The following is a 26,301-nucleotide window of genomic DNA, read 5'->3' as shown; positions in this document are numbered from 1 at the left end:
AAGCGTAATATATTGCGGAAAAATTGAAAATAAACTATAAGAGCTATTACAACATTTATACAAAATAAAACGCCTAATTAGTTAGGAGTAATTATTTCAAGGGTGGCAAAAAAACATATAACCTAGAGGCTATAAACGATTTTGTAGCAAATATTAACTCTTTTTTTTTTCATGAAATTGGAAATTAACACAAGGAGGCATCTTTGTGAATAAATGCCAGAAGGAAGCCACTGGGACACATTAGTCGTAAGGGTTATAATTATATAGTGGGTCAAAAGAAACAAAACACGGAATGGCCCATAGCCATAAATGGGTTAGAGAGTAGTTAAATACAATAGTCCCTAGTTTTAGATTTTATAATTATCCACACTTTTAAAGTTTTGATTTGCTTAAAATTATTTTCAAATTAAGAAACTACTATATGTTATTTTTAAAATTTTCAATATTTTTATTAAATAAAAAAGAAGAATATTAATTAAATAAATAAAAAATCAGAAGCAAAAATAAAATACTGTAATTGGGATTTATTTTTGGTGAATGTTAATAAAATGGCAGTAGTAATTATTACAAAATATTTAACGAGGTGCAGACAAAAAATAGCTCAAAGGTAAAGGGTTTCTTCCAGGGGAGAGTAGGTTACGTCACAATCACAATAGTGGTAATAGGAACATTATTTATAGGAGCCAGCTGGCCATGAAAATCGAGAAAAAATAAAAGTGCAATCCCAAGGCAACGTTACGTTATTATCTGACCCAAAATTATAGTAATAATTTCACAAACAATTGGAGTATTTTATTTTACAGCTATGGCTAAGTTGGAAATGGGAGGCAGCCCTTAGAATCTCTCATTTTCAGCTCAAAAGATGACCAAAGTAAGCATATAATATTCCAGATGGGTACAAGAAACACTGCCGAATTCCTTGAAAAAGAAGGTGCAAAATTTAAATTTCGAAGGGTGAAGTCAATTGATAAAGTGGAAATCCAAAAGGGAAAGGAAGGGTCAATTACGTTATGGGCAGGGGAGTAGGTGTGTTTGGGGTTGCACATATATGGGAATGGTCCCAACCCTTGTCCTCTCCTTTCTAAATGCATTGATTTTTCAATAAGATTTTTAGGATGTTTTTGGTTTGTATTTTTTTTTAAACTATTTTTATTTTTAAAACATTTGAATTTTAAAAATATGTTTAATTTGACTTCTTATTTTTTGTTTTCAAAAAATAAAAATACTGAAAATTTTATGATATATTGACTTTTTGTCTTTTTGTATTTTTTACCCAAAATAAAATTCATGTTTTCATTTTATTATTTTCATTTTCTGATTGTTTCCTGTTTTTATTTTTATTGAAAATGTTTTCAAAAATCCAACCAAACACATTTTCATCACCATTTTCTATTTTCAGTGAAAATGAAAACAGAAAACAACCAAACCAAACACCCCTTATTTTTTGTATTTATTTTTTTTATTCATTGAATTTATATTGAAACGAGATTTGTAACAATTTTAACTACTAATTAAACATGTACTAACTCATCACTATTATTACTTTTGTTTATATTATAAGTATTTTTTACAAAAGATAATTATGATCGAGTTAAAAAAATATTATAATTAATAAAATTTTCTTCTTATTTAACCTAATTATACATTCAAAATTTGTTTTTATAATTATTGATTAAATTGTAATAGTTTCATGTTAATTAGTTCATGCACTCTGTTGTACTACCAATATTGCTTGTTATCAAAAAAGAAAAAAAAAACTACCAATATTGTTTTTGACACCTTTGTGGTGCTTATGTATTACAGCAAACCAGCTTTGAACTCAGATTTTTCAGTTTTTCGTGATGTCTTTGGTTTTTGTATTATGTGCTGCTTCATTGTTTTAGCCTTTAGTTGGTACTTTGTAGGGATAGAGCCAGACAAGGAAAAGAGATAATGAAAAACTTTGCTTTAGTCGGCATTACATTAGAAGTCATGGGATACACAAACACCGAAGATATTTTAACTTGAATTCACAGTATAGCCTATTTTCTAATGGATCAACATCAAAGAAATTGGATTATGTAACATAATGCCAGCTAAGAGTCATGTAAAGGTGGTTATGATCAAATTTTAACAGGTTGATTTAACAACTGAAAATTTGAAATATTGGACAAGCATTAGATATTATCTAATTTTCAAGAAATAGAATTTGGGACCTTTGATCTAGGGTTCTGATTTTATTACCAAAGACATAAATTGAATGACATATAATTATTTTGATTTAATTAATTAATTATTTTGAATTTGAGTTTTAAAAATACTACTACGTTAAATACTTATAAGAAAAAATTATCACTCATAATAGTTTAACTCAATTCAAACACGATTGATTTAATTGGGAAAAAGATACTTATTTAAAGAAATAGTATTTGAAACCTTTAATTTGGTGATGAGTTCTAGCCTTATCAACAAATGTATACATACATCAAATGACACAAAATTATTTTGGTTTAACTAATTAGTTGTTTTGAATTTGGTTATGAATATATTACTTTGTTAAATATTCAAAGAGAGTTTTATTACTTATTATAGTCTAACTCGATTCAAACAAGATATGTTTAGTAAAAAGATATTTATTCATTTAATATATTTTAAATGAGTGTAATAACAAATTTTTTAACTCAATTTTCATTAATAAAAATTACATAATTTAAGTTAAATTTATTAAATAAGAAATGAGACTTGTATAATTTTATTTTTTAATAAATTTCTGCATGCAATAAAAAGTATTTTTAATGAGTGTATTAGATAGTGTTTTTCTAACATTTTTTAATGCACTAGGAATCATTTGATTTGAAAATATTTGTTTTATTTTTCATTTGTATCAAAATTATAAGAACAAGAAATGAAAATATAAAAATATATTAAAATATTTTTACTATCTTTTGCATAAAATTTGGAAAACAAGAAACAAAATAAAATAGAAAATGAAAAAAGAAAAAAAATCTGAAACCGAACAACTCCCCATATATGTAACTTGTAATTTTTCATATAGAAAACTTTGTTCTTTTAATTTGTTAATTTACCAATATAACATTGAAGTTTTATTTACCCCTCTTTCTACATTTTTCCCTCCATCCTTGTGTTTAAAATGAATAATTAAGGATATATTAAGTATTTACTTTTAATATAATAAAAATATATTGATAGTAATTCATTAAATAACTTAATACTAATAATTATACCCTTATTTGCTTTAACATTTGACTCCCTCCCTTGATAGGTGCTTCCCATTTCAAGTTGTAAAGCAATTACAAAAAAAAAAAAAAAAAAAACCTGAATTCGTTTTTCTTCTTCTGGGTCTTGAATTTTTCGCTTCTAAAGAATGGCAAAACATGGTCCCAGCTCAAATCACCATCTGCCTCGAAATAGGGCCGTGAATAGTTTTAGTTTGGACCCACAATATCACTTTTTTCTGGATTTTTTTTGTCTTTGTACTGTTTTATTTATTTATTATTAAAATTAAATAAAGTCATTTTCATCTTAAACAGAATAAATCCATTGATTTGATGCTTAATCGAGTTCAGTTTAAGTACAAAGTACAAATTAGTGTTTCTCTAATAAGATGCTAGACTCTAGTACTTGCTAGTAGCTACTTTTGCTCCCTAATAAGCACTATTTACTATCAAATGAAAAAGAATAATGTTAATTATCATTTACCAGTACTATTTACTATCAAATAAAAGGAACAATGGTAATTATCCAGTTGCTAGTTTTTTTTTTGGACAGCTGCTAGCTGCTAGTTTTGCTCCCTAATAATTGCTATTACTAGCAAACAAAAAAGAATGATGTTAATTACTGAAAACTTATTAATTAAAGACTAATTCCAAGGGTTAAAATGTTTAGTCACTATAGAGAAGTCAATTTAGAAAGAATTAAAAAAATTCAAAATATTTAGTCATTATCAAAACTGATTTAGAGACTGAATAAAGTCATTAATCATTCTTAATTTTTTTTTATTTAGAGATTTTGTTTGCTACAAATGGAATGTGATTAGAACCTGTTTTCAATCCTCAATCGGTAATGATCAATTTTATTTATCTGTTTAGGAAAAAAATTGCTGACAAATTGAGACGAATGCCCCTTAAAAGATTTATTTATTTATTCATAAACTGATATTTCATTTTAGTTTATAGTTAGAGACTGATTTTTCATCATTAACAACAAATTAATTTTCAGTTTTGATAAAGTGCACCCATAAGAACTTAATAATGGTGAATATTGGAAAGTATACCATAGGCTGTGATATGTGAGAAATGAGAATTCCTTGAGCAAGCAGATAGTTGAAACGTTGTTGCATGCTTCTGCATATCTATCACCACCACACACAGCTCAGCACTTTCTTTAAAAATCAAATTGGGCATCATATCAGGTAGTTAGTTAGTGAACCATTCGATCTTGTCCCCAATCTTAATCATATTTAATTCAGTGTCTAACGTTAACAAGTGATCCTAACTTCGTCTTCTAGCCTTTGCAATTGCAACAATTTGTTTGGTTTATTAACGACCATTCGTATCAACTATTCATGGGACTTATCGTGACTTTGTAACAACCATCAGAGAGTTATCGTGACTTCGAAACAACGCCATGCTAAAAAATCATCCTTTAGTACAACCATTAACAACTCATCATAGATGTTGAATCTATCTTTTTTCTTGTACGATGGCGTAATGAAATTTAACCTTAGTATGTCTGATTTCACGATAGGTTTTCCATAATCATATTGGAATATTAATTAAATTGATTGTGTCTAAGATTGATTATGAGATTGAAAAAAAAATTATACTAAATTTATTATTAAATTATTTTTATAATAAAAACATTCAAAAACAAATTAGAGTATTACTTTAAAATCAATTTTATGTAAAATTAATTTTATCTATATTCATCCGAACATACACTTAGATCTCATAAAGTCTACCTAATTTCCTTACAAGAAGTTATTTACCTAATTTCCTTACAAGAAATTATTTACCTATATATCTTTTCTTTTTGAAGTCTTTTTTAAGAGAACATGAACTTATCAAATTGTAATGTATAAGTGCAAATGAAAATTCTATTCTGGAAAGAAGAATTGTACATGACAAATAAAAAAATCATCAAAAAGTTACAAACATGACAAAGAAGTGTTCTTTTACTTCAAATTTGTTCATAATACAATTAAAAGGAACTCACGTATATTTTTCATGTGAAAAAATTACTCAAGTTTCAAAATAACTCACTCATAATTGAAAACAAAGGTTAACAAGAATATTAAAAAATTGTGTTTATATTATTTTTTTATATAAAATTAAAAAAAAATCTATTTAGCAAAACACGGAAGAAAAATAAATATACTTTTGTGAGTCATGTATTGTTGATAATGGAAAGGTTTTGGACTTGCTTGCCTTGCCAATAGATAAATTCTAGAATAACATAGCTAGAGCATGTTGTAGTCTTGTGTATTATAAAAGGTAAAGTCTCACATTGCTTAGAATAATCTTAACTCACTTATTTATATATCAACTTGTGATATTAGACTTTAAAGTAGCTAACAAGTTATAAAAGCCTTGTGCATGAGCTTGAGTTATGCGAACTTATTGTAATATAAATTCTCTCTTACTTTTATTTTCTTATTTCTATTCCTAGGCTTAAATTTTCGTCCTGGTGTTTTGTAGCCTCAGCGACTAAGAAGTTCTAAAAAGTAATTATCTACGTTTTCAAAGGAAACCAGTTCATGACACCCACCCCAAATTGAATTTGCATCTAATAGGGCTAATTAACAAGCTTACGACATAACAAGAAATGCTACAAAAATATATATATAAGAGCTAACTATTAGTTTCCTTCAAGCCATTACTTAATTTCTAGTCTCTACCACACAGACCACATCTGATTTCTACAAAGCAACCACCAAATTGTTTCTCAATATGTCACATACAACCGACCATAATAATATGGTTAAAATTCAATATCCTCCATCAAGATGCGGCTTTTAGCTTTTGCACAACTATCAGACTCGAACATGGCCAATTCTAAGAGCCAACAATGATGTGAATGCCATTTTTAACTCTCTTTTTTGTGATATATGTGTGAACTTAAGCTCAATGTGTGAATGTTCACCACTAATCTTAGTAATTTCATTGATAAAAGATTAATTTAAGTGATATTCTAAAAGAGAACTGATCACTGTAAAACCAACATGGATTAATTTAACCTTCTGATAGATAAAGTTAACAATATGAGTGGGAGTACGCTTAGGCTAAATGAGCCTAAGTGGCTAAGCTGGAAGCCAGACCCAATCGTTAGTGGAGATGTCATGACCCAAATTCAATAGAAGAAGCTGAAGTTAACATATATAAAAGGGTCTCGAGTGGAATCAAAAGACTAACTTAACGAACACTATTACACTTCTAAGAAAGGATCACTTTCATTCTCTCTGTTTCAAAGCTTATTCCAGCCAAAAACTACTATTCGAACTACCGCTCTTCGCCGCTGGAACTCATGTTCAGCTATCTCCTCTGATCATTAGCACAACAAGTGGCAACTAATGATAGAATTCAAAACTTGAACTGAACAAGTAGCCATCACATTTGTGCAGAGCGATGAATCTAATAGCGATTAACTTAGGACTATTTTTCATCTTGAACAATTGTTAATGTACTAATTTGTACTTTGAGAGGAAGGAAACATCTGACACTGCATTGAATTCACGTACTTTCAGTACACTGAGGTAAAGATTAATATCAAATATCTTTCAGTTATAATATGCCCTACATGGCTACATGGGAGGTTAGGTTAGCAGTCCCAGAAATCACATGACTGGGTTCAAAAAGGCCTTTTGACAAGCTACCATTCACCAAAACTCATTTAATTACACCGACTCCTTTGATTCTTATCCATCAACCTACAAATTAAAACTTTTTTTTTTCTTGTATTAACATTTTCATTCTCAAATGTTTCACAAAAATACACGTAAATCTTCAACAAAACTCATTTTATCAACATACATAAGCTTAGCGCAAAATTCTCATGTATTTGTTAAAAAAAATATATTCTATAGTAGCACTGACGAGTACATGCATTTGAGATATTAGACATGCCAATCACCATACTAAAACCTAGTGATGGAAAATAGATCACGATTGGCCCTTGGCAGACACTTGGTCAGATTAACCACTGGTACACATTTGGCTGACAAAGCAGTGCTACCCACCAAATTACCCCCTTTACTCATCCCCTTCTTATTCTTCATCCTTCTATTAGCATTATCCTTACCATCATTATTATTTGCATTGATGCTGTTGCCAAGTTTGTTGTGGCCAGACTCTACAATAAGCCTGTCCAATTGCCTTGAAATGCATTGAACTTCATATGTATCAAGAAGAGGTTTATAATTGGTGTGAATTGAATTTGAGGGTGCTTCCTTAGCCATTCTCATAGCTTCTAACTTGTAACGTGAAGGCCTGGCCATACGTTGAGTTCTTGTGACATCAAACTCACTCTTAGCCTTTCCTTCAGAGCCTGAACCATGTTGGTACCATGCCCATGCAGCTGCTTTCACAATGGCCAATTCATCTGTGGTTTCTTGAGGCTTCTTTCTCTCAACTAGAGAGTTCAGATAGGAGAACTTGGGTGACATGAGATAAGACCACTTCTTTTTTTGGATAATGTGAATGTGTTTGGAAAATTTATGTTCCACCATGCAATGCAATATGTTGTGGTTGAGAACTTCACGTGTGAGAAATGGCATGTGTAACCTTTTTGAGGGGTTCACAAATCACAATGGTGGTGTCAGAATTTAATAACATCATTTAATGAAAATATGGGTATTAATGGGACCTACTAGAAGTTTAAAGATGTGTGGTAGTTTGGCTCTTGTGAGAAACTGGTTTGGCCTTTGGCAATGTATTTTTCTGGCTTGTCTACACCAAAAGAGGATTATTCTCCAACATTTTGTGAGGCTTTCAGCTTCAGAGTCAGACACCACTTCAAAACTGTGTTGTTTTCATATGCCCCACTACAGTGTGGACTGTGGCGGTTTATCAAAAGTTCACAATCAGTACTCTCTTTACTTTATGCTTTCATCGTAATCTCTCTTTTGCTGATTAGAGAGAGCTTGTGAGCTGCATCTTTCTCACTATTATTGTATCCGTTGGCTTAATTTTTTTTACAAAAATAAATTTGATAAATTTACTTTAAATTATTTGATTTGATTAGAAAGTATGTTCACATTTTTGGTAGAGAATAATGATAAAACAGGAAGGCACTCCCAATACAATGAGCCGGACAAAATAACATGTTGATGCTGGAGCTGCCAGCAGAAGTCCACTACACAAGTTGCTAATACTATTGGACAAGACAGCAATGACATGTTAGAGCTATAGAGACCCACATAGAAGATTATTACACAGACTCGAACCACAAGCAGTTTCACCCAATTACAACTACTCAATTAGTCCCTAAGTGTCAGGGGATTTCTCTGATAAGGATTATCCACCAAGTGAGAAAAATGATATCAGGAAAATTCAAACCCACACCCCTAGGAAAGGTGAAAGTTTATTTCAGTTCTTTAACCACTTGTACTAACCCAAATTTTGACAAAATATGTTCAGATTAACTACACTAGAATGTGTTACAATCGGTGAAATTAATAATGCTTATAAAACCAAATGGATACTTAGTCTCATATTCTTACTTTGCTGACAATAAAGGCATTTTTATATTTGGATTTTCGTAAACCCTTTTTTCCTCCCAACAATAATGAAATTATAATGGCTCAATCACGAGAAATTTAGCACTACACTTTTCCCAGCACGGTAAAACATTATTTCTTGAACAAGATTAGGGGGAATTAGTAACAATTAACTACAAAAAAAAATAGTAACAATTGAAGTGACATCAAAGAATAATACTGAGCATACAACAATCCAATATCAAGGTAATGTAATTAATAACCACACGAAGTATGGTTTAACAATAATTTTGATGCCATGGCCAGTGGCAATTGACTTTAGTTATCAAGCTTGGTTCATTTATTTCTTCTGAGCAAGAATTTCCCTTTTAAATTATTTTCTTTATCAACAAAAATATCCCTTCAAGTAAACACCCCTCCATAGGGGGGGAAATCCAGTCAAGGTGTTTGATACAGCTATCGGAAATCATTTTGATTGCTTAGCTCTTCATCAACTTTATGACCAAACAAATTTTGAGCGCGCTTTAAACATGAAAGATATTCTTTCTTTATTTCAGGGGTATCAGCAATTGACCTCTTATGTACAAACTGCAAAGGAAGAGTGAAGTTGTAATAAATTTCCAAAATCACATGGGAAATACGTGCACGGAAGATGTTCACTCCCTTACTTTCAAATTCTAAATGTAATGATTCGCTAATGCAACGTCATCTGTATGATCTCTACAATCCAAGTGTAATAACTACTACTATTAATTAGCACTAACATGCATAATTCAAGTCTTTTAAATTAGGGGAATGAATAGCCCGAAATGCAAGTGAGGAAATGAGATACGTGCCAGAAATATTAGGTGATGTTTACATGCTACAAGTAATTCATAAAGCAACAAATTTGTATACGTTTTGGTAAAAACATCAATGCTCTCAAAATATTAGGGACCATGGATAGTATATTGATCAGAGTCGTTCATTTTATATTGACTAATTAAAACAAATATTTTGTAATATAAAATGGACAACCCTGATTTGTGGACCATTCATGATCCCCAATATTTGGACCATTGTATTTGTAGAAGCTAATGTTATGCACACATCCAAGTATTTGAGTTTAATTTCTATGCACAATTTGAAAAAATTTACATTGTTAACTAATCAAAAACATGGTAAGGATGACTTTGAAGATAACTATTGTAAAAAGTCAACAAACTTACTCTACATAATAAATTGTTATTAGATGACAGTGTAATTTTTTTTTACATTATCAATGTATAGACTATTTACACCTTTTTTTAGCAGAAATGGAACCATCAACAGAACATTGGTCCACTGCATATGATAAAACTTGCTTTCTATAACATTTTTTTTAAAACAAAAAACATCTTGCAGGCATTGCTATATGAGATCATAAATAAATTATGGCACTCACCGTAACTTCTGTTCTGGCTTAAAAATAAAATGTACAATCTTGATGCAAGTATATATAAATGCTTTCCTTCGAAGAAAAAAATATAAACTTTTGACTTGAAATAACGTTCTATTACTAAATAGTATTCCATAACACTACATTAATTACCTATGAGGAATAATTCGCTAGAAAAAAATAGAGTATGCATAGCTCCCAAGAAAAATCATCACACAAAAACGTTTACCTCCTTGTAAGCAGAAATGCATTGAAGAAGTGCCTCCCGAGCCTCAAGGTTAATATCTTTTTCCTGCTTTACAAAATAAAAGTAACACTTAACCAAGTATAAATTTAATATTTGCAGTTTTCTCATTTCTCTGAGACTTGAACCTAGTTGCACTGCCATTAAGGCTTGTAAACTGACCTGAATCTCCTGCAATTCTTGCTTATCTAACTCCACTGATGACAATGTATTGAGTGATTGCAACTGTAAAAATTACATTTCTATTTTAATAAAGAAATAATTTTTATTCACAGAAGAGTACAAATCACAATTCTGTTTTAATATACTTGCATAAGAGGAGAGTAATAAACCCGGGAGGGGGGTGGGGAACTAACCAATATGGCCAGTGCTACTTGGCCTTCCTTTCTAGAATCTCCAGGCTTACTGAATTTCTTTAACTTGTCCTTTTGTTTCAATACCTTCTCTAAACATTGACATGAAATCCTGAGATGGAACAAGAAATGGCCTGTCATAAATGTGCTTCATTCTACAGACTTATAACATGTTCATGAACTTTCGGGAGATGGCTAGTAATTGCTGGGCAAGCCAAGCAAAGGCCTAGACCTTAAACCAAACATTATCCTTAAAAATATAATAGTTCAAATTATACTAATGTTTATAATTAAAAATTAAATATAAGAACAATCCAATTCTTAATCAAGAAATTACTTGTGCAATCCTTTAGTATTGGAGGAAACTAAAGCACAAAAGTTTTCTTCAGCAAATATAATTTAATAAGGATCATCAAGTTACAGGCTCAACAAGTTTCAGCCAAAAATTAACCGAAGCAGGTCCAAGGAGATTGCACATTGAATTCTTTTTTAGTACTCATTAAGCATAATGCATCACTGTGGTAGCTGATTGTTCTTCCAGTTTTCTCACTTTCAAATGAGGTCTTTTAATTTATCTGCATGGTCTATCAGTCGAATGCTCCTTCACATTCGTTAATATAAATCATGCTAAAAAAGGAATAATAAAATAAATCTATTTCAGAACTAAATAAACATGTTTTATCCTTTCTTTATCAACCCAATCTAAATGCTGTAAATGATAAGATTGAGCATTTGTATGTATGACATCAAATTCCACCTGCCCACAAGGCATGGGCACAGAAATAACTCTGAGAAAAACTGCATTGTAAAAAGAAAGAACAATTTCGACTGGAAAAAGAAACAAACATATGACAAATTGATTGAGTTCTGATATTCAGAAGTAGTTGTGAAAGAGATAGGCATGTCAAACTAATACGAACCTTATGGAATTATGCAAATGATTCTTTGCCATATCAAGCTCAGCTTTAGCTCTAGAAACATCCAACTTTTTATGTTGACTGCAATCAAGCATTGCCACTCTTGCTAGATGAAGTAAGTTTGCACCTATCTGACCATGGATAAAGAAAACATCAGCTTTGCCATCAATTTTATGGAATTTGAAATCTAAATAGAATAGGAAGTGGGAACTACCAAAATCCCTGTCAAAGAACATACCTGAATATGGTCACCAGGAAGTAAGTCCTTCCGGACATTAAGACATCTGCAAGGAAAAAAAAAGTGAGGATTTCATTTGAATGAAATAAAAATTAATTGAAGCGAAAATAAAATAAAAATTTCCCAGGTTTCAAGTATTGTAATAACCTTTCAAGAAACTCTTTTGAATCTTTTGTATTGCCAGATGCTTGCAGGGTCAGAGCCAAAGATTCAGCTGCAATAACAGTGTCCAAGGAATTCCATCCCTGTATTACACCAAATGCATCATGTTTTTGACGATGACAACAGATTTGAGACATAACTGTTCTTGCAACATTTTCTAATTTCATTGAGTAAGATTAACACAACTAATTCTAAATGAAAACAGAAAGTAGCAAATGGAAAAGGAAGATTAAAAAATGCCTGCCAGGGAACATCATAAAATATCAATCTGTCATTAGTGCCAGTCATACTACTTTCCAAGATTGTCAAGTAATAAAAATGGTTTTATGAATTATCAAATCATGATTGTTTTGTAAGAAATCCAACTTCTAACTTGTTCAAAAATTACAGCCCATTTATATATTATCACTGTACTGTTATTTGATCAAACAAATTAAATATGCTAATAACAAAAATGTCTATCTACATAAGAATAACTTAAAGACTTTAATTGTTATTCAGCAAGAATAGAAACAGCATTCTATCAAAACTAAACTTAAGAACAGAAAAGAATAGTGCTCAACCACCATATCTATGGGCCTGCTCAATGCATCAATGAAGTGACAATAAGAAACAGGAAAAGAAACCAACTTGCCTAGGCCATCCCTATATCCCTAAACCATGACAATGGCACAACACTAAAAGTGGCAGAAAAAGCAGCAAATAAGATGCAACTAACTAAATAATTGTATTTGACAAGTGAGAATAATTTCATTAAGCAGAAGTTTCTTTCACTTAACCACTTTTTTCAAAAAATAAAAATAAAATCCACTTACCCAGTATTTATAAATTTATAAAATATGCATGCATCACCATAACAAGAAAGTCAATTAAAAGCAAAAGACAAAGAAGTTAACAAAAAGAACCTTTGACAATTCCACAACATGCAGGATCTTTCTCTGGACCAACTCAGCTTCAGCAAATTGTTGTGAATTCATATATATCTAAAAGAATATAGCAATAACTTGATAATATTAAGAAAGTTAGGATGAAAAATTAATAAACAGAAATGTTGGAACAGACCCACTGAGGGTGGACAACGCACAAACTCATTTTTAGCTTAAGCTGGAATTCATAATTAAATTATGAAGAATGAAAGGAATATCAAATTCCTTACCAATTGGTAAAAAAAATTAAATACGATGCCAAGAACCAACTCTTCCCAAAGTTAAAAGCTGTCAGGAGGAGAGAATAACTTTTATTTGTCTAATGTCTAGTTTGTGCCTGAGCACTTATATGTAACACTATACGACCACTCAAGTATATATGGGTTGTGTGACATAGGTTTTAGGTGCCCTTTCTATACCTATAGATATTGATAGAACACTAATGGAACAGAATGCTGCAGTATTTGATGTCCACTTACAGAGATTAGTTCTCTGTCCAAATAGCAAGACAAACACATGTATCATTCTATTTACACCATAACACATTTAAATAATATGCAACTGCTCCTAACTTTCTGCCATAAACTGTCAACACAATAGTTCCTAATGAACATATTATAATAATACATAACTGCTAATGACATCTATTACTACACATACTCTGATAATAAATGATTGCTCCAACTTTCTACCAATAACTATTATAACTGACCCAAACTCTCAATTCCCATGAGATAGCATAAGTTTCTATTAACATTAAGTGTAAAGGTTTTTATCTAATCATAGATTATCTATCAACAAAGATCCGGTAGGAAAAAGGATTAAAAGGCCACCTGTGAGAGGTATCGTAGTCTTCTAATGCATATAAAAGACTCCCCTTCCCCACCTTCCTACATTCATAAACAAATTAGCTTAACAACAACAACAACAACAACGAATAATAATAATAATTACTACCAACCCCACTGTGGGGGGAAATTTAAGTTACAAATAGAAGGTCCACGTACCTCTAGCATCCTTATAGAGTCCTTAATAAAGGCCTCAGCATCCCTTTCTTTTCCTTGAAGATACAGGACCTGAACACAATTATTGTAGAATAAAATCCTCAGTTGAGCAAAAATTCCAACTTCCAAGAAGCATCAAAGAGAAAAATTAGTCACCGATGAAGCAATTACATTCTGACCAAACCCCCTAGTAAGCATCAAAGAGAAAAATTATTCTATCCCAGAGAAATTACAAGTTATCCTTTTAAATCTCAGATTTTTTAATGACTACAGAGTTATTATGGAACATAGCTTCATAGCACAGACTGAACGAATATATGTAAAAGACACTTTGTTATTTCAGTGCTTCAGGCATAACCTTAATTCACTTTTTTTTGTAAAAGAAATTTATTCAAAGAACACAAAGTAGAAATCAGAGGATGGAATAGAAATACTCTGTCACGTCAAAATAAAGAAAAGCAAACCTAAAATTACATGTATGTCAAGCTTAACGCACAAAAGTACCCCCATAGCTTTATGCCTTTATGAAAGAGGAGGTACTTCAAATATCTAAAACGAAGTTGTATCTCTCTTCTCCCCTACACTCTAAAACAAATAAGCTGTCTCCCATCCACATTTTCACTCATTTTTTGGGGGAAACAGTTGTGGTAGCAATAGCATGTCTAAGTCATGTGAAAATAGTAGTGAGTGACTCTCATGCATCATGCTCCATCTATCAAAAACTGTTTCTATCTTCAACTCATAATTTTTCAATCACTTGGTGGTGAAAAAAATGCCACTATGTTTCATTTCATTTCCAGTTTCCAAGATATAAAGAAAATAGTGAAAACAAATTATGTTGTTTTCACTATTTCCTTTGCAAATTATTGAAAATAGTAAACAAAGAAGGTGTGATTTTTTTAATTGTTAGTGTAGAAGCATATCAACAAAAAATAAACCAAACACTACCCTTCGTTTTTAATTTTGACACATTAGACAACTTTAACAAACAGAACAAACAAGAATAAAAAATAGTAGTGTAAAAGGACAAATAATTACCACTCCTAGATGATACATTGTATCTGAACATTCTGAATGGCCATACCCCAGAACACGCCTTTTTATCTGAATAAATAGTCATTATCACATACTAAAAATCAAGACAACATACGGCCTCAATCATCAACCACAGAAATGACGACAAGAAATAACAATGAAATACAAAGTGATATACAGAAAAAAATAATTGTCTCTCCCTGATAACAATAAGAGGTCATCCATACCTTCAAAGCACGCTGTCAAAAAAACAAAAAATAAAAGGAGAAAAGTGGTCACTAGAACTGAAAGAACATAAGGAATAAGACTAACTAGTAACTACAATATGAAACCATGTCAGTGTCACAAACAGATTACATGTGAGAGAGGAAAAGGGGAATAACCAAAAATGAACAAACAAAAATACCAACATTCAGGATCCAGAAATGATGAAATTTGGTTCATTACATAATGACGCAAAAAATAGAATGAGTAATGGTCAAAGACATCCACATTCAAAAGATTCCCAACTGCTTAGAAAATTCAAAGAGTGCTTTTTCATTTCTTTAGGTGATCATTTAACCCTTATTCAGGACCTTTTCGTGTAGAACTTATTAACTTAATACTTATTAAGGGTTTTTATCCAACTTATTAAGGGCTTTTATCTAACTTTTGTCTTCATTAAGAGATTCTCTTTAGCCACAAGTAGGAGAGAAGAGAAGAGACCATGTGTTCAGTTGTGAAGTTTGTTGTGGACCCAAGAAACAGTGAGGCTTAGATCTTATCAATTTGGTGTAGAAAAACATTGCATGGTTGGTAATGGCAATGGTGTTTTCCTAAAGAAAGTAATGCCCCAAGGAACCAGATTACAAAGTGTCCCTGAAACGTAATTTGTGGGGTTTAATTGCCATAGTTGAAAGTACAGGACAGTTATATGTGTAGGGTAAAGCTGACAGGGATTAATTAGAATTGTTGAATAAAGTTATCCTCTATGCAATAATGGGGGGGGGGGGGGGGGCGGGGAACACATCACCAAAACCAAGATTGTTGAATTCAACAAGTTACCTCATAGCTAACACGAGCTTCTTCCAACTTCCGCTGTCCAAGGTAAAACTGCCCAAGGTTGTGAACAGCGACCCCAACCCTGCATGATAAAAGGTTCAAATTGAAGCCACCAGGCCCAATTAAATTCATCATACTAAAGGCTACACACACACATATATAGTTTAAATACATTTTTACCCTAAATAAGGAATGTTGTGTTTATTCCATGATAACAATACCATATTTATAAACAGGGTTTAGAGAATCAATCCCATAAATTTAGGAATTAGAATCAATATATCTAGAGAAATAATGGAAAGAGGAAGGATTTTCCTAATATTCCTTAATTATACCAAATATTATATCCTATGCATTCAATTTATCAAATATATATTTTATGCTAGGTCCGAATTTTGTGAAAATGTCAGCAAGTTGATCTTTCGCCGTGTGATTCATGTATCCAACTAGTAGGACAAGGCTTTGTTGTTGCTGTTGTTGTCTGATCTTTAGAGCAGACAGAGGAAATCTTGATGAGTTTCCTAATTCCACAAAGCTTAATGCAGTGTTTTCATTTATTTGTTGCAATGAGAGTAAGATGAAACTTTCATATTTATTTATGCAAGCTCTATATCATATCATTTCTATTCATTTATTGTATACACATTTTTGGTTCCTAGTAATGATGCTAAACTTATACAATTGAAAGTAGATGAAACATTATTTATGATGGTAGCACAGTAATTGCACCCTACCGTACATCATCAGGACCAAAAGATTCCTCTAATATGTTGATAGCTTCCAAATACAATGGTTCTGCTTTGTCAAATGCCTTTTTGACCCTGTACAATTCTGCCTGAAATAATAATAATCAAAATGAGTTGTGCATTATCAGAGTTATTTACTTTCTCAACTAGCCTAAAGAACAAAGCATCATGTTCATGAATAATCAACCAATTCAACTGATTTACAAAAAAGAAAACAAGATGACTAACATTGCAAGAAGCTAACTCATGAGGTGAGGGTTGTCCCCGGTTAAAGATATGATTTGATCACAATAAATAGGGAAATATATCAGCTGATAATTAGGGATTACAGTCATTATTATGTTTACTTATATTGTACTATTGATTCATTATAAATCAGAATAGCATGTGTGACACACAATACAACATTACACAGTAAATAATTCCTATATGATATCAGAGTCTATCCTAGATCCATTAAAACGGGCCACCTACCATGTCATCCAACCACCAAGCCCAATAGTGTTGGGCATGAAGGGGTGTAATGGGAAAAATCCAAGTCCCACATTGACTAGAGATAAGGCCAAGATAAAGTATGTGTGTGTATAAGTGGGAGGCAATTCTCACCCTATAAGCTTGTTTTTGGGTTGAGTTAAGCCCAAACTCACATTCTAAAATGGTATCAGAGCTTATCCTAGACCCATTAACACGAGTCCAACAATTTGCTAGAATAGGCTTTGAAACCACTTTAGAATTTGAATTTGAGTCTTACTCGACCAGCTAGCTCATTAGGTATCGCTTGTCCCTCACTTATATACATTATTTTGGTTATATCCTAATCGATGTGAGATCTCCAACACACACCAAAGAACTAGAAGATTAAAAATACGTTTTGAAAAAGAAAAGAAAGGAACAGACTCGAGAAGTGTTTCCAAGAAGTAGAAGATTGTATTTTCAGCCATTATGAGATGCTCTGATTATTGCTTTCATGGAGAGTATCCTGTCGGATATGCAGTGAGCTTGGAAAGCTTTACTGCATACATAAATAATAACACTCTAGATCTCTTTTCTTTTAGTTTCTTTAAGTAGGAGGTAACCTTGTCTCCCCTAGTTGTAGTCTTACCTTTTTCTCTCCTATAAAACTCCTTTATTGAAAATATAATAAATTAAGAAACAATCATCAACTGCAAGTAAAATGACCAGATTGTTGCATGCAGAAGCAACATGCGGATCTTTCTCGCCGAAACCTTCTTTAGCTTCTTCTATAGCAGAAAGGAAGAGTTTTTCAGCTTCATCTAGTTTTCCCTGGCAGAAAATGGACAAATAATAAATAGTCAACAACAACAACAATTTTCCCACTAGTTGAGGTGTATAATAGAACTAAATAAGAAACATGAAGAAACAGCATGCCTGTAGAAAAAATTCTCTCGCTTTATCTGTAAAGACTCTCCACTTTGCTGTATGTATGTTTGATACTACAGAGCCATCCTCAATTTTTCTTAATCCAATTAAGTCACCCCCTGGGTCATTATCAGGATATGCTTCAGTTGTTGCATCTTCAGCAAATACAGTGCTGGCACTAATTCCTAATGTCATTGCTGCACAAAAATCAGATTAGTCAATTTAAATTATACGAGAATAATGTTTACAATTTTCAATGTTGATAATGAGTGCTACAATATTAAATAGTTTTCCATGGGATAAAGTTCTCAACAAATATTCATCAGGTTAAATGATTTAAATCGCATATCAAGTAGATCATGGCCTTAAAATTTGTCGTTAGAGTCTTAGAGATGTCCAAATATAATCATTCACATGTCTTCACTTAAGCTTTTGGGATAATTGGCTCAAGACAAGGTATCAGAAAATCTATGACCAAGTGATCTAGAGTTCAATCCTTGTTGCACCCACCTTCTGATAAAAATATGGACTTCAATACAGGGTAGGTGGGTCTAAGCATTGTAAACCAAAAGGTCTCTTGAGTAAGGCAGCGTGCACATTAGAGGCATCAATACAAAACATTTGTGTTTTCACCTAATAACTTGGCTCAAGACATTTCACATTAACTTCATTCCAACATTATATCATTAGCTTTTTTTCATTAGGCTTCATGGTGAAGCTTATCTAAATAAGCTCACATCATAAACTTCTATTAAATAAGCACTTAAGTTGTTTACTCAAACTTCAAAAACCCATTCTCTCCATGCTTTAACATCGTAAAAGTTTTGGGTGAATTGTTTCCTTTACACCGTATCAAAGAGTTGTCAGAGGATTTCAATTCTCACAGTCCTTACTATCTTAATTAAATCAAATGTTAACATAGGAGTAAGCGCATGCTTTATCCATGCTTCAAGCTTGAAGCCTAGCTATTTTGCTTCAATCTCTACTATACAAAAAATGGAAGATTTAGTTACGATTAGAAATAAACTTTCTATATATCTCTCCATAGATCCTTTCGTCATACTCAAAAAAATTTGGATTATAGATTCAATTCCAAAAACTTATGTTTCATAATTTTAGAACAAACTTGGGATTTCCGATCTCAGGTAAGATCGGTTTAGGATCATGGGATCTATCTATATGAAGAAGAAATCATGTGATTGGAGGGATTCTTATTTGTACAAATGGTACTTCAAACTTGGAACAATTATGAAGAAATTAACGATACTTCTTTACCTTTTGAGTTGTTCTGCCGGATCCTATCTTTGGACATGCACCTACAAACCTAACCTTTTTTGGTCTTGGGTGAACCAGTTTTCTTTAACAATATAGGAAAGGAAGCTGATTAAGACTTCTGTGGCATTGTTCTATAAGCATATGAAATAGAAGCTAGTAGAACAATAAATAAATAAAGGCAAAGAAAAAAAAAGATTAAGGAATTAACATTTAAAAATATCAGAAACTTTCCCCTTGATCCAGATTTAAAAATGAAACGGATTCAACTTTACTATCTACCTATCAAATGGATGGGCTCTCTCCATAACAAATATAAAATTGATTTTTATGGCTGCAAAAGATAGGAATACAACAGGAACAATTATCACAGAATTACAGATGTAGTATCATTACAATTTGAAAATGATTAAATGAAAATATAACAGTTTATATGCTAGTTGTTAGAAAACATGGCTCAAGAGAGGTAAAAAAAACATACCTACATGTCCAGATATAACAATCCATAGACAAGGATCCCTAAGATCTATCCTCCAACCATGTTCACCAGCTTGATACCAACGGGAAAGTTTGAGTTTACCTGGAATAACATAAAAAGAAAGTAAGAATAGGTAAATATCATCTTCCTTGCAGGATAATAAAATCATTGTCCATGCACAATTAATCAACCACGAATCTGCCTATGGAGCAAAAGTCAACAATGATGGGTGCAAAACCTGTAAATATATAGAAATTTCAATGTCGAAGGGAGACAAAAAAAAGTTCCATTGCTTAAAATTGGGAAGTGGGTACAAGGTGTTTTGTGGGAAATCTGAAGTAACAATTTTCTGTTCCATTTTCAATTCCAATAAACACCAGACTCAGAATGGACACTAAAGAAGGGAACTCCTTTTTAGGAATTAGTATAAACTAGAAAGATGCAATGTCATGTACCAAAGTTCCCATTTTGATTTGCCACAAGTTTTCCCTGGCAATTAACATCATCATGCTATAAGAGTGCAACCTTCACAACTATTTCTTGTGCATAATATGCCACTCATTTATACACAATCCATCATCTAAAATTCAAAAAAATAAAAATAAAAGGTGTGACCCCAATCATCATAAGATTTTAATAAACAAGTGAAAAACAAACAAACCCAAAAGAGACTAGTAATAATTGAATGAATGTAAGGGGTGTCATCAAAATTTAAATGGTTTTGCGTACCGGAAAATGCATTTGTGGTTACTGTGGAAGCAGGGAAGACATGGGAAGCAGGAAAGCGAAGTTTTTTTAGCAAATTAACTGCCGCCACACGCAGAGACATCTTTTATTTTCCACCGAAGATTGCAAACAGATCGGGTAGATGCTGCAGAGTTCAAAGAGTTTTGGTGTGGGTTTAAGCTTAATGCTTTTTCTTTTTTCTTTTTTATTTAAGGCTAAAATATTTTATTTTATTTTATTTAGTTTTGTTATCAACAAGATTTTTTTTTTTGTTAGTACCACCAGATTGACTTTCCTTTATTACGTAATTTTAATTTTAATATGTTAATTTTTAGCTAATTGTTTAAAAAAAATAATCTTATTATTCATTTTATTTTACTCGAAGCCTAAGTTGTCAAAAAAATTAAAGTTTAAAGGTCAAATTCATCAATAACAAAGTATAAAAGATCTTGAGTCCTTAACCAAATTTCACCAAAAATAAAAGAACTAAAACGCATTTTTTTCTTAATATTTATCTTATTTGATAGTTAATTTCATATTTGAGAGGTCACAAACGATTTTTTTATTATTGAAAAATAATATAAGAGATGAAAGTCAGTATATCAACATGTGTGTGGTAAGTTTATAGGTTTTCATAACAATTAATTTAAAATTTATTTCAATAATAATTCACTATTGAATAACAGAATATCATCTTTAAACTCTTAATATAATGAGTTTGTAACTTTTAAGGAAAAGCTTGATTAATTATTCTCATTCAACAAAAAACAAACAAACTAGATATTTTTTTTATTTGGATTGGTAAGTTGTTGTGGCTTTCCCAGTAATAAATTGTTATGTGTTAGTGTCAGCAAAATATTTGTAGAGAGTAAAGTATTTCTTAAATTAATTATTTTTTTAATTTTAGAAGGGAGTTGTTAGGTGCACCCAACAATTTATTGAAACTATCATTTTGCCCTTTAAAATAAAATTATAAAAAGCGCGAATGTAATTTCCGGAAGACACTGTTTCAAACAGCTTCTTCTTCTCTCCCGGAACAGCTTCTTCTTCTCTCCCGGAACCTGCTTCTTCTTCTCTTCTCCGTGAAGCTTCTTCTTCGCGAGGCGCGCCAAGGCTTTCTTCTTCTTCTCCGCGAACAGGTTAGTTCCCCTTCCCCTTACCCTTTGCTTGTAATGTGCATCACTGTTAGCATAGCAATGGAACCTTAGGATAGCAATGGAACCTTAGCATAGCAATGGAACCTTAGGATACTAACCTTAGGGTAGAAGACGAGAGGAGAGAAGACGAGAGTACGCCGGAAAAAATGACGGAAAAGGCTGACGACGAAGTCTTCCGGAAGACCCGTTAGGGGTTCTTCCGGAAGAACATTTTCCGGAAAGTTTCCAGAAGAAGTGTTCTTCCGGAAGTAACCAAACGTCTTCCGGAAGAACACTTCTTTCGGAAGACTCCCGGAAAACCTCTTCCGGGAACTTTCCGGAAGAAGTGGTTCATCCGGAAGAATTCCGGAAGACGCGCTCCTACGGAAGAACTTTCAAATTTCCGGAAGACCTTTCCGGAAGAACCACTTCTTCCGGTGGTTCTTCCGGAAGTGGTTTTTTTGTTTTTTTTCTTTTGCTTTTTTTTTAAAATTTTTTTAAACAGAAATTGTTTTGTTTTTTTTAAATGAATTATTTTATTTATTTTGGTTATTTTATTTTTTAGATTTTATGAAAAATGAGGTTTGAGTTTTTGATGTCATGTTTTTTTTATAATTTAAATTGTGTATTTTTATTAAATTTTAATTTGTAAATTATTTTTTTTTATAAAAATAGTTGTGTTTGTTTTTTTTATTGTTTATTTTTTAAAATTAGTGTTTTTTCTTAAAAAATGAAGTTGTCTATTTTTATAATTAAAGTTGTGTGTTTTGGAAGTTTTATAAAAATACTAATTTTTTATAATTAATTAGTTTTTTTATTATAAATGAAGTATTTTATTTTCTAAAAAAATTGTGGTTGTTTACTAAATAATTTTTTTTACATTAGTTGTTTAATTTTTTTTTAAAATTAAGTTGTGGATGTTTAGTAATGAATTATTTTTATATTAGTTGTGTTTTTTTTTTTTATAAATGAAGTTGTTTATTTTTTTAAAAAAAAATTAACTTGTGGATGTTTACTAAGTAATTTAGTTGTATTTTTTTTAGAAATGAAGTTTCTTATTTTATTTTTAAATTAAGAGTTGGATGTTTACTAATTAATTTTTTTTACATTAGTTGTGTTTTTTTTATAAATAAAGTTGTTTAATTTTTTTTTAAAATTAAGTTGTGGATGTTTAGTAATGAATTATTTTTATATTAGTTGTGTTTTTTTTTATAAATGAAGTTGTTTAATTTTTTTTTTTAAATTAAGTTGTGCATGTTTATTAATAAATTTTTTTTACATTAGTTGTTTTTTTTATATAAATGAAGTTGTTTAATTTTTTTTTTAAAATTAGGTTGTGTATGTGTGAAAATAATTTGATTTAAGTTAGTCTTATTTGTTTATAAATAAAGTTGTTTTTTTATAAAGAAAATTGTGTATATTTTGACCGAAAAAAATATGTGTTCGACATGATTTACAGATCATGGCCAGAACACGAGGTTTAGGTCGTGTCATAGGTAGAGTTGTAGGCAGAGATAGAGCTGCTGACGAGGATGCTGGCGATGTTCCCGAGAGGCGTAGGCCTACTGCCTCAGCCCGTAGGCTACGCGCTCATCAGATGACTACGGAGGGACGTGATATGGCTGAGGACGTCGCTGACATGACTGATGATGTCCCTGAGCAGCCTACGGAGGCACCTGAGATGCGTGCGAACGCACAGGGTGCTGATAGTGGTGAGGGGTCAGATGGTGATGATGCTGCAGAGGGATTCCCTGGTGGTCCACGTGACCCGTCAGTGCTCACATCATTTGCCGAGCATGTTGCACATGCCGTGTGGAGTGGACAGGTATTTTAATTTGTTAATTATTTGTCATTGTTTATTTATTTGTTTATGATTAATTTTTTTTAATAATTGTATAATTTGTACTTCAAATCAGAAACGTCCTGATTTGAAGCTAGTGTCACATTAGAGGAAGGTGACACTGATTGGGAGGCCAGTGCCTGAGATTGAAGGCCTGGTGGCTGCCACAGGATTAAGTCCACTGATAGATTGTTCAGTTATTACTGACGATCCTGGACTTATATCCGCATTTGTGGAGAGGTGGCACAGTGAGACTAGCACCTTCCACCTTCTTGTAGGAGAGCTGACGATCACATTGGATGATGTGTCGTCCATCCTACATTTGTCCATCACTGGCGCCTTGCACAGTTTCCACGCTCTTTCTACGGAGGAGGCCAGATTCTTGCTTACGGAGTTGCTGGAAGTGTCTGCGGAGGAGGCCAGAGCTGAGACAGCACTCACACGTGGAGCATATGTACGATTAGGATGGGTTCGTGACATTTATGAGACCAGATGTCAGGCCCGGTGGTGGATTGTCGCAGCTCGCGCTTATCTGCTGCACCTTGTCGGTTGCACTCTTTTTGCTAATAAGAGTGCAACATACATGCATGTGGTCCACCTTGACGCTTTCCGGGACCTCGCTCATAGTGGTGGTTACGCTTGGGGGGTTGCGGCGCTGGTTCATATGTATGACCAGTTAGATGAGGCTATAGGACCACCACCCGACAACTTGCGGGGTACTTGACGCTACTTCAGGTAAATTTTGTGTTTATTAATATGTTAGGTTCGATTATGATTTAAACATGTTTTTATGTTATGTTATGCTAATAATTTAACATTCCGGAAGACCTTCTTCCGGAAGTCACTGAGGCCCATTCCGGAAGAAGTGCTTCCGGAAGTTTTCCGGAAGCACTTCTTCCGGAATGGGCCTCAGTGCCTAAAATTTCTTTCGAATACACTTTTTTTACTGTTTTTCTTCCCTAAAAACTAGCCGGAAAATAAAAAAAATACTCATAAAAGCGTACCTCCGACGAAATAGGAAGAACAACCACTAACAAAACTTCAAATACGAAACACGCGACCACCGAATCTCCAAATACTTCACGGGACCACCAATGGAAACTGCAAAAGGGACCACCGAAACAACAGCAAGCAACCAAAATGGAAGAAACAAAGCAGAGAAGAAAGCGAAAGCGCAGTAAAAAGAAGCGTGTACGCGTTAATTTAAAGAAAATTACACAAGGGCAAAATCGTCATTACATACGCATTAAATATTATTTTATTTTTACTTATTATTATAAAATGCAAATTCTTATTTCGTCATTACATACGTTCACTAATTATTTAATTATTTATGTATAATAATATTAATTATTTTATAATTTAGTTTATCCATTAAAAGTAAATTATTACCAAATAATTTTTTTTTTAAAAAAAGGTAACTTCCGGAAGAAGGTTCTTCCGGATGACGTTCTTCCGGAAGTAGTTTGTGGGTACTTCCGGAAGTTACAAATTCTTCTTCCGGAAGAAGTTTTTTTCTGGAAAAACTTCTTCCAAAAGAGGAATTGTTGAAGGGCAATTTCGCCACTTCACTGTTTGTTGGGTGCCCCAGCAATAATGCTGGGTGCACGTAGCAACTCCCCAGATTGAAAGAAAGTTTTCTTGGTCCAACTTGACAGGCCCAAGTTAATACTTCTAAGAGGCAATATGATTTAATGGCACCTAAAAAAAAATATAATAAATTTCAATAGATATGACACATGGTCGATAAAGATGGTCTTGGGGTATCTTTAATAATAGTTTTTATGAGATTTCTTAGCACAAGTTTTGAGAAATTGTGTGATCCCACGATGTCATATCATCCTTAAGAAATCCATATCCAATTTTTTCTAATAGTAAGAAACTTCAAGAAACAATAAAAAATTCATAATTTCTTATTTTTTATTTTTACTTAATTATGATTTAAATAAAATAATTAATTTATTTTTTAATTATTATGTAAAAATATTAGATATTAATAAATTGATGAAAATTTACTCTATTCATTTTTTTATAATAAGTTTAAAATAATGAACAATACACAATTCATAATAATATTCAATTAAGAAACAATGAAAATTACATAACATTGAAAAGAAATACATAACGATGAAATACATTTTACATAATGACAGATAATTAAACACAATGACATTAAAAATAACAACAAAAATACATAGCGATGGAAAATATGTAATGTTAATAAAATTATATTGCAAAGTCTGAATAAATATCATCTGCTAGATAGTATTTCATATCATATTGGGTTTCATTCACTATGTATTGCATTGCAGACACACGTTCTCACAAAACTTCATTAAACACATTCGATGCATTTAGCACACTGATATCATTATTTGAACACGCAGTGTCAAAAAATGCATGTCAAATTCACAAGTCTTGTGATGTCACGACTTCAAGAATGATTATTGGATTGGCATGATCACCTTGATAAAATTGGTCTTTCCACACCACTAGACAATTCATTCCTAGTGCATATAATGAATGGAACATAACATACCTGAAAAGTCACGTCCCACTCCTATTTGTAGTAGTCTTTGTTATTAAGCGTCCTCAAGTACTCATCACAAAGTATTGCATAGATTCCTAATACAAATCTCTGTAAGCATTTCACTGTAGTGGTTTCAACAATCC

General features: G+C 32.0%; 2 protein-coding genes across 7 annotated transcripts; both read right to left on the bottom strand.

Annotated features, from left to right (window-relative positions):
- Positions 1-7,034: 7,034 nt before the first annotated feature.
- Positions 7,035-7,859, bottom strand: LOC114394557. Its single transcript, XM_028356175.1, has one exon. It carries the CDS (start codon positions 7,769-7,771, stop codon positions 7,133-7,135), a length of 639 nt encoding a protein of 212 aa, XP_028211976.1. The 5' UTR covers positions 7,772-7,859; the 3' UTR covers positions 7,035-7,132.
- A 1,023-nt stretch (positions 7,860-8,882) lies between these two features.
- Positions 8,883-20,834, bottom strand: LOC114394555 (kinesin light chain 3-like). Of its 6 annotated transcripts, XM_028356171.1 has the most exons (19): positions 19,930-20,028; positions 19,731-19,782; positions 19,452-19,533; positions 18,186-18,373; positions 17,976-18,080; positions 16,785-16,885; positions 16,054-16,132; positions 15,237-15,248; positions 15,013-15,078; positions 13,978-14,046; positions 13,804-13,860; positions 12,950-13,027; positions 12,030-12,127; positions 11,883-11,928; positions 11,648-11,775; positions 10,731-10,839; positions 10,537-10,599; positions 10,360-10,425; positions 8,883-9,301 (listed from the first exon to the last, which is right to left on the bottom strand). In XM_028356171.1, exons 3-19 carry the CDS (start codon positions 19,486-19,488, stop codon positions 9,170-9,172), a joined length of 1,434 nt encoding a protein of 477 aa, XP_028211972.1. In that variant the 5' UTR covers positions 19,489-19,533; positions 19,731-19,782; positions 19,930-20,028; the 3' UTR covers positions 8,883-9,169. The 6 variants fall into 6 exon arrangements, with proteins under 6 accessions (XP_028211972.1, XP_028211969.1, XP_028211970.1 ...); XM_028356168.1 differs by lacking the exons at positions 19,452-19,533; positions 19,731-19,782 and adding an exon at positions 20,656-20,834; XM_028356169.1 differs by lacking the exons at positions 19,452-19,533; positions 19,731-19,782 and adding an exon at positions 20,656-20,833 and having other exon boundaries at positions 10,360-10,422.
- Positions 20,835-26,301: the final 5,467 nt, after the last annotated feature.

The sequence above is a fragment of the Glycine soja genome, chromosome 18 (genome assembly GCF_004193775.1).
Source record: "Glycine soja cultivar W05 chromosome 18, ASM419377v2, whole genome shotgun sequence".
NCBI lineage: Eukaryota > Viridiplantae > Streptophyta > Magnoliopsida > Fabales > Fabaceae > Glycine > Glycine soja.
The sequence above is the reverse complement of the archived record's forward strand: the minus strand, read 5'-3'. Positions and strand labels throughout refer to the sequence as shown.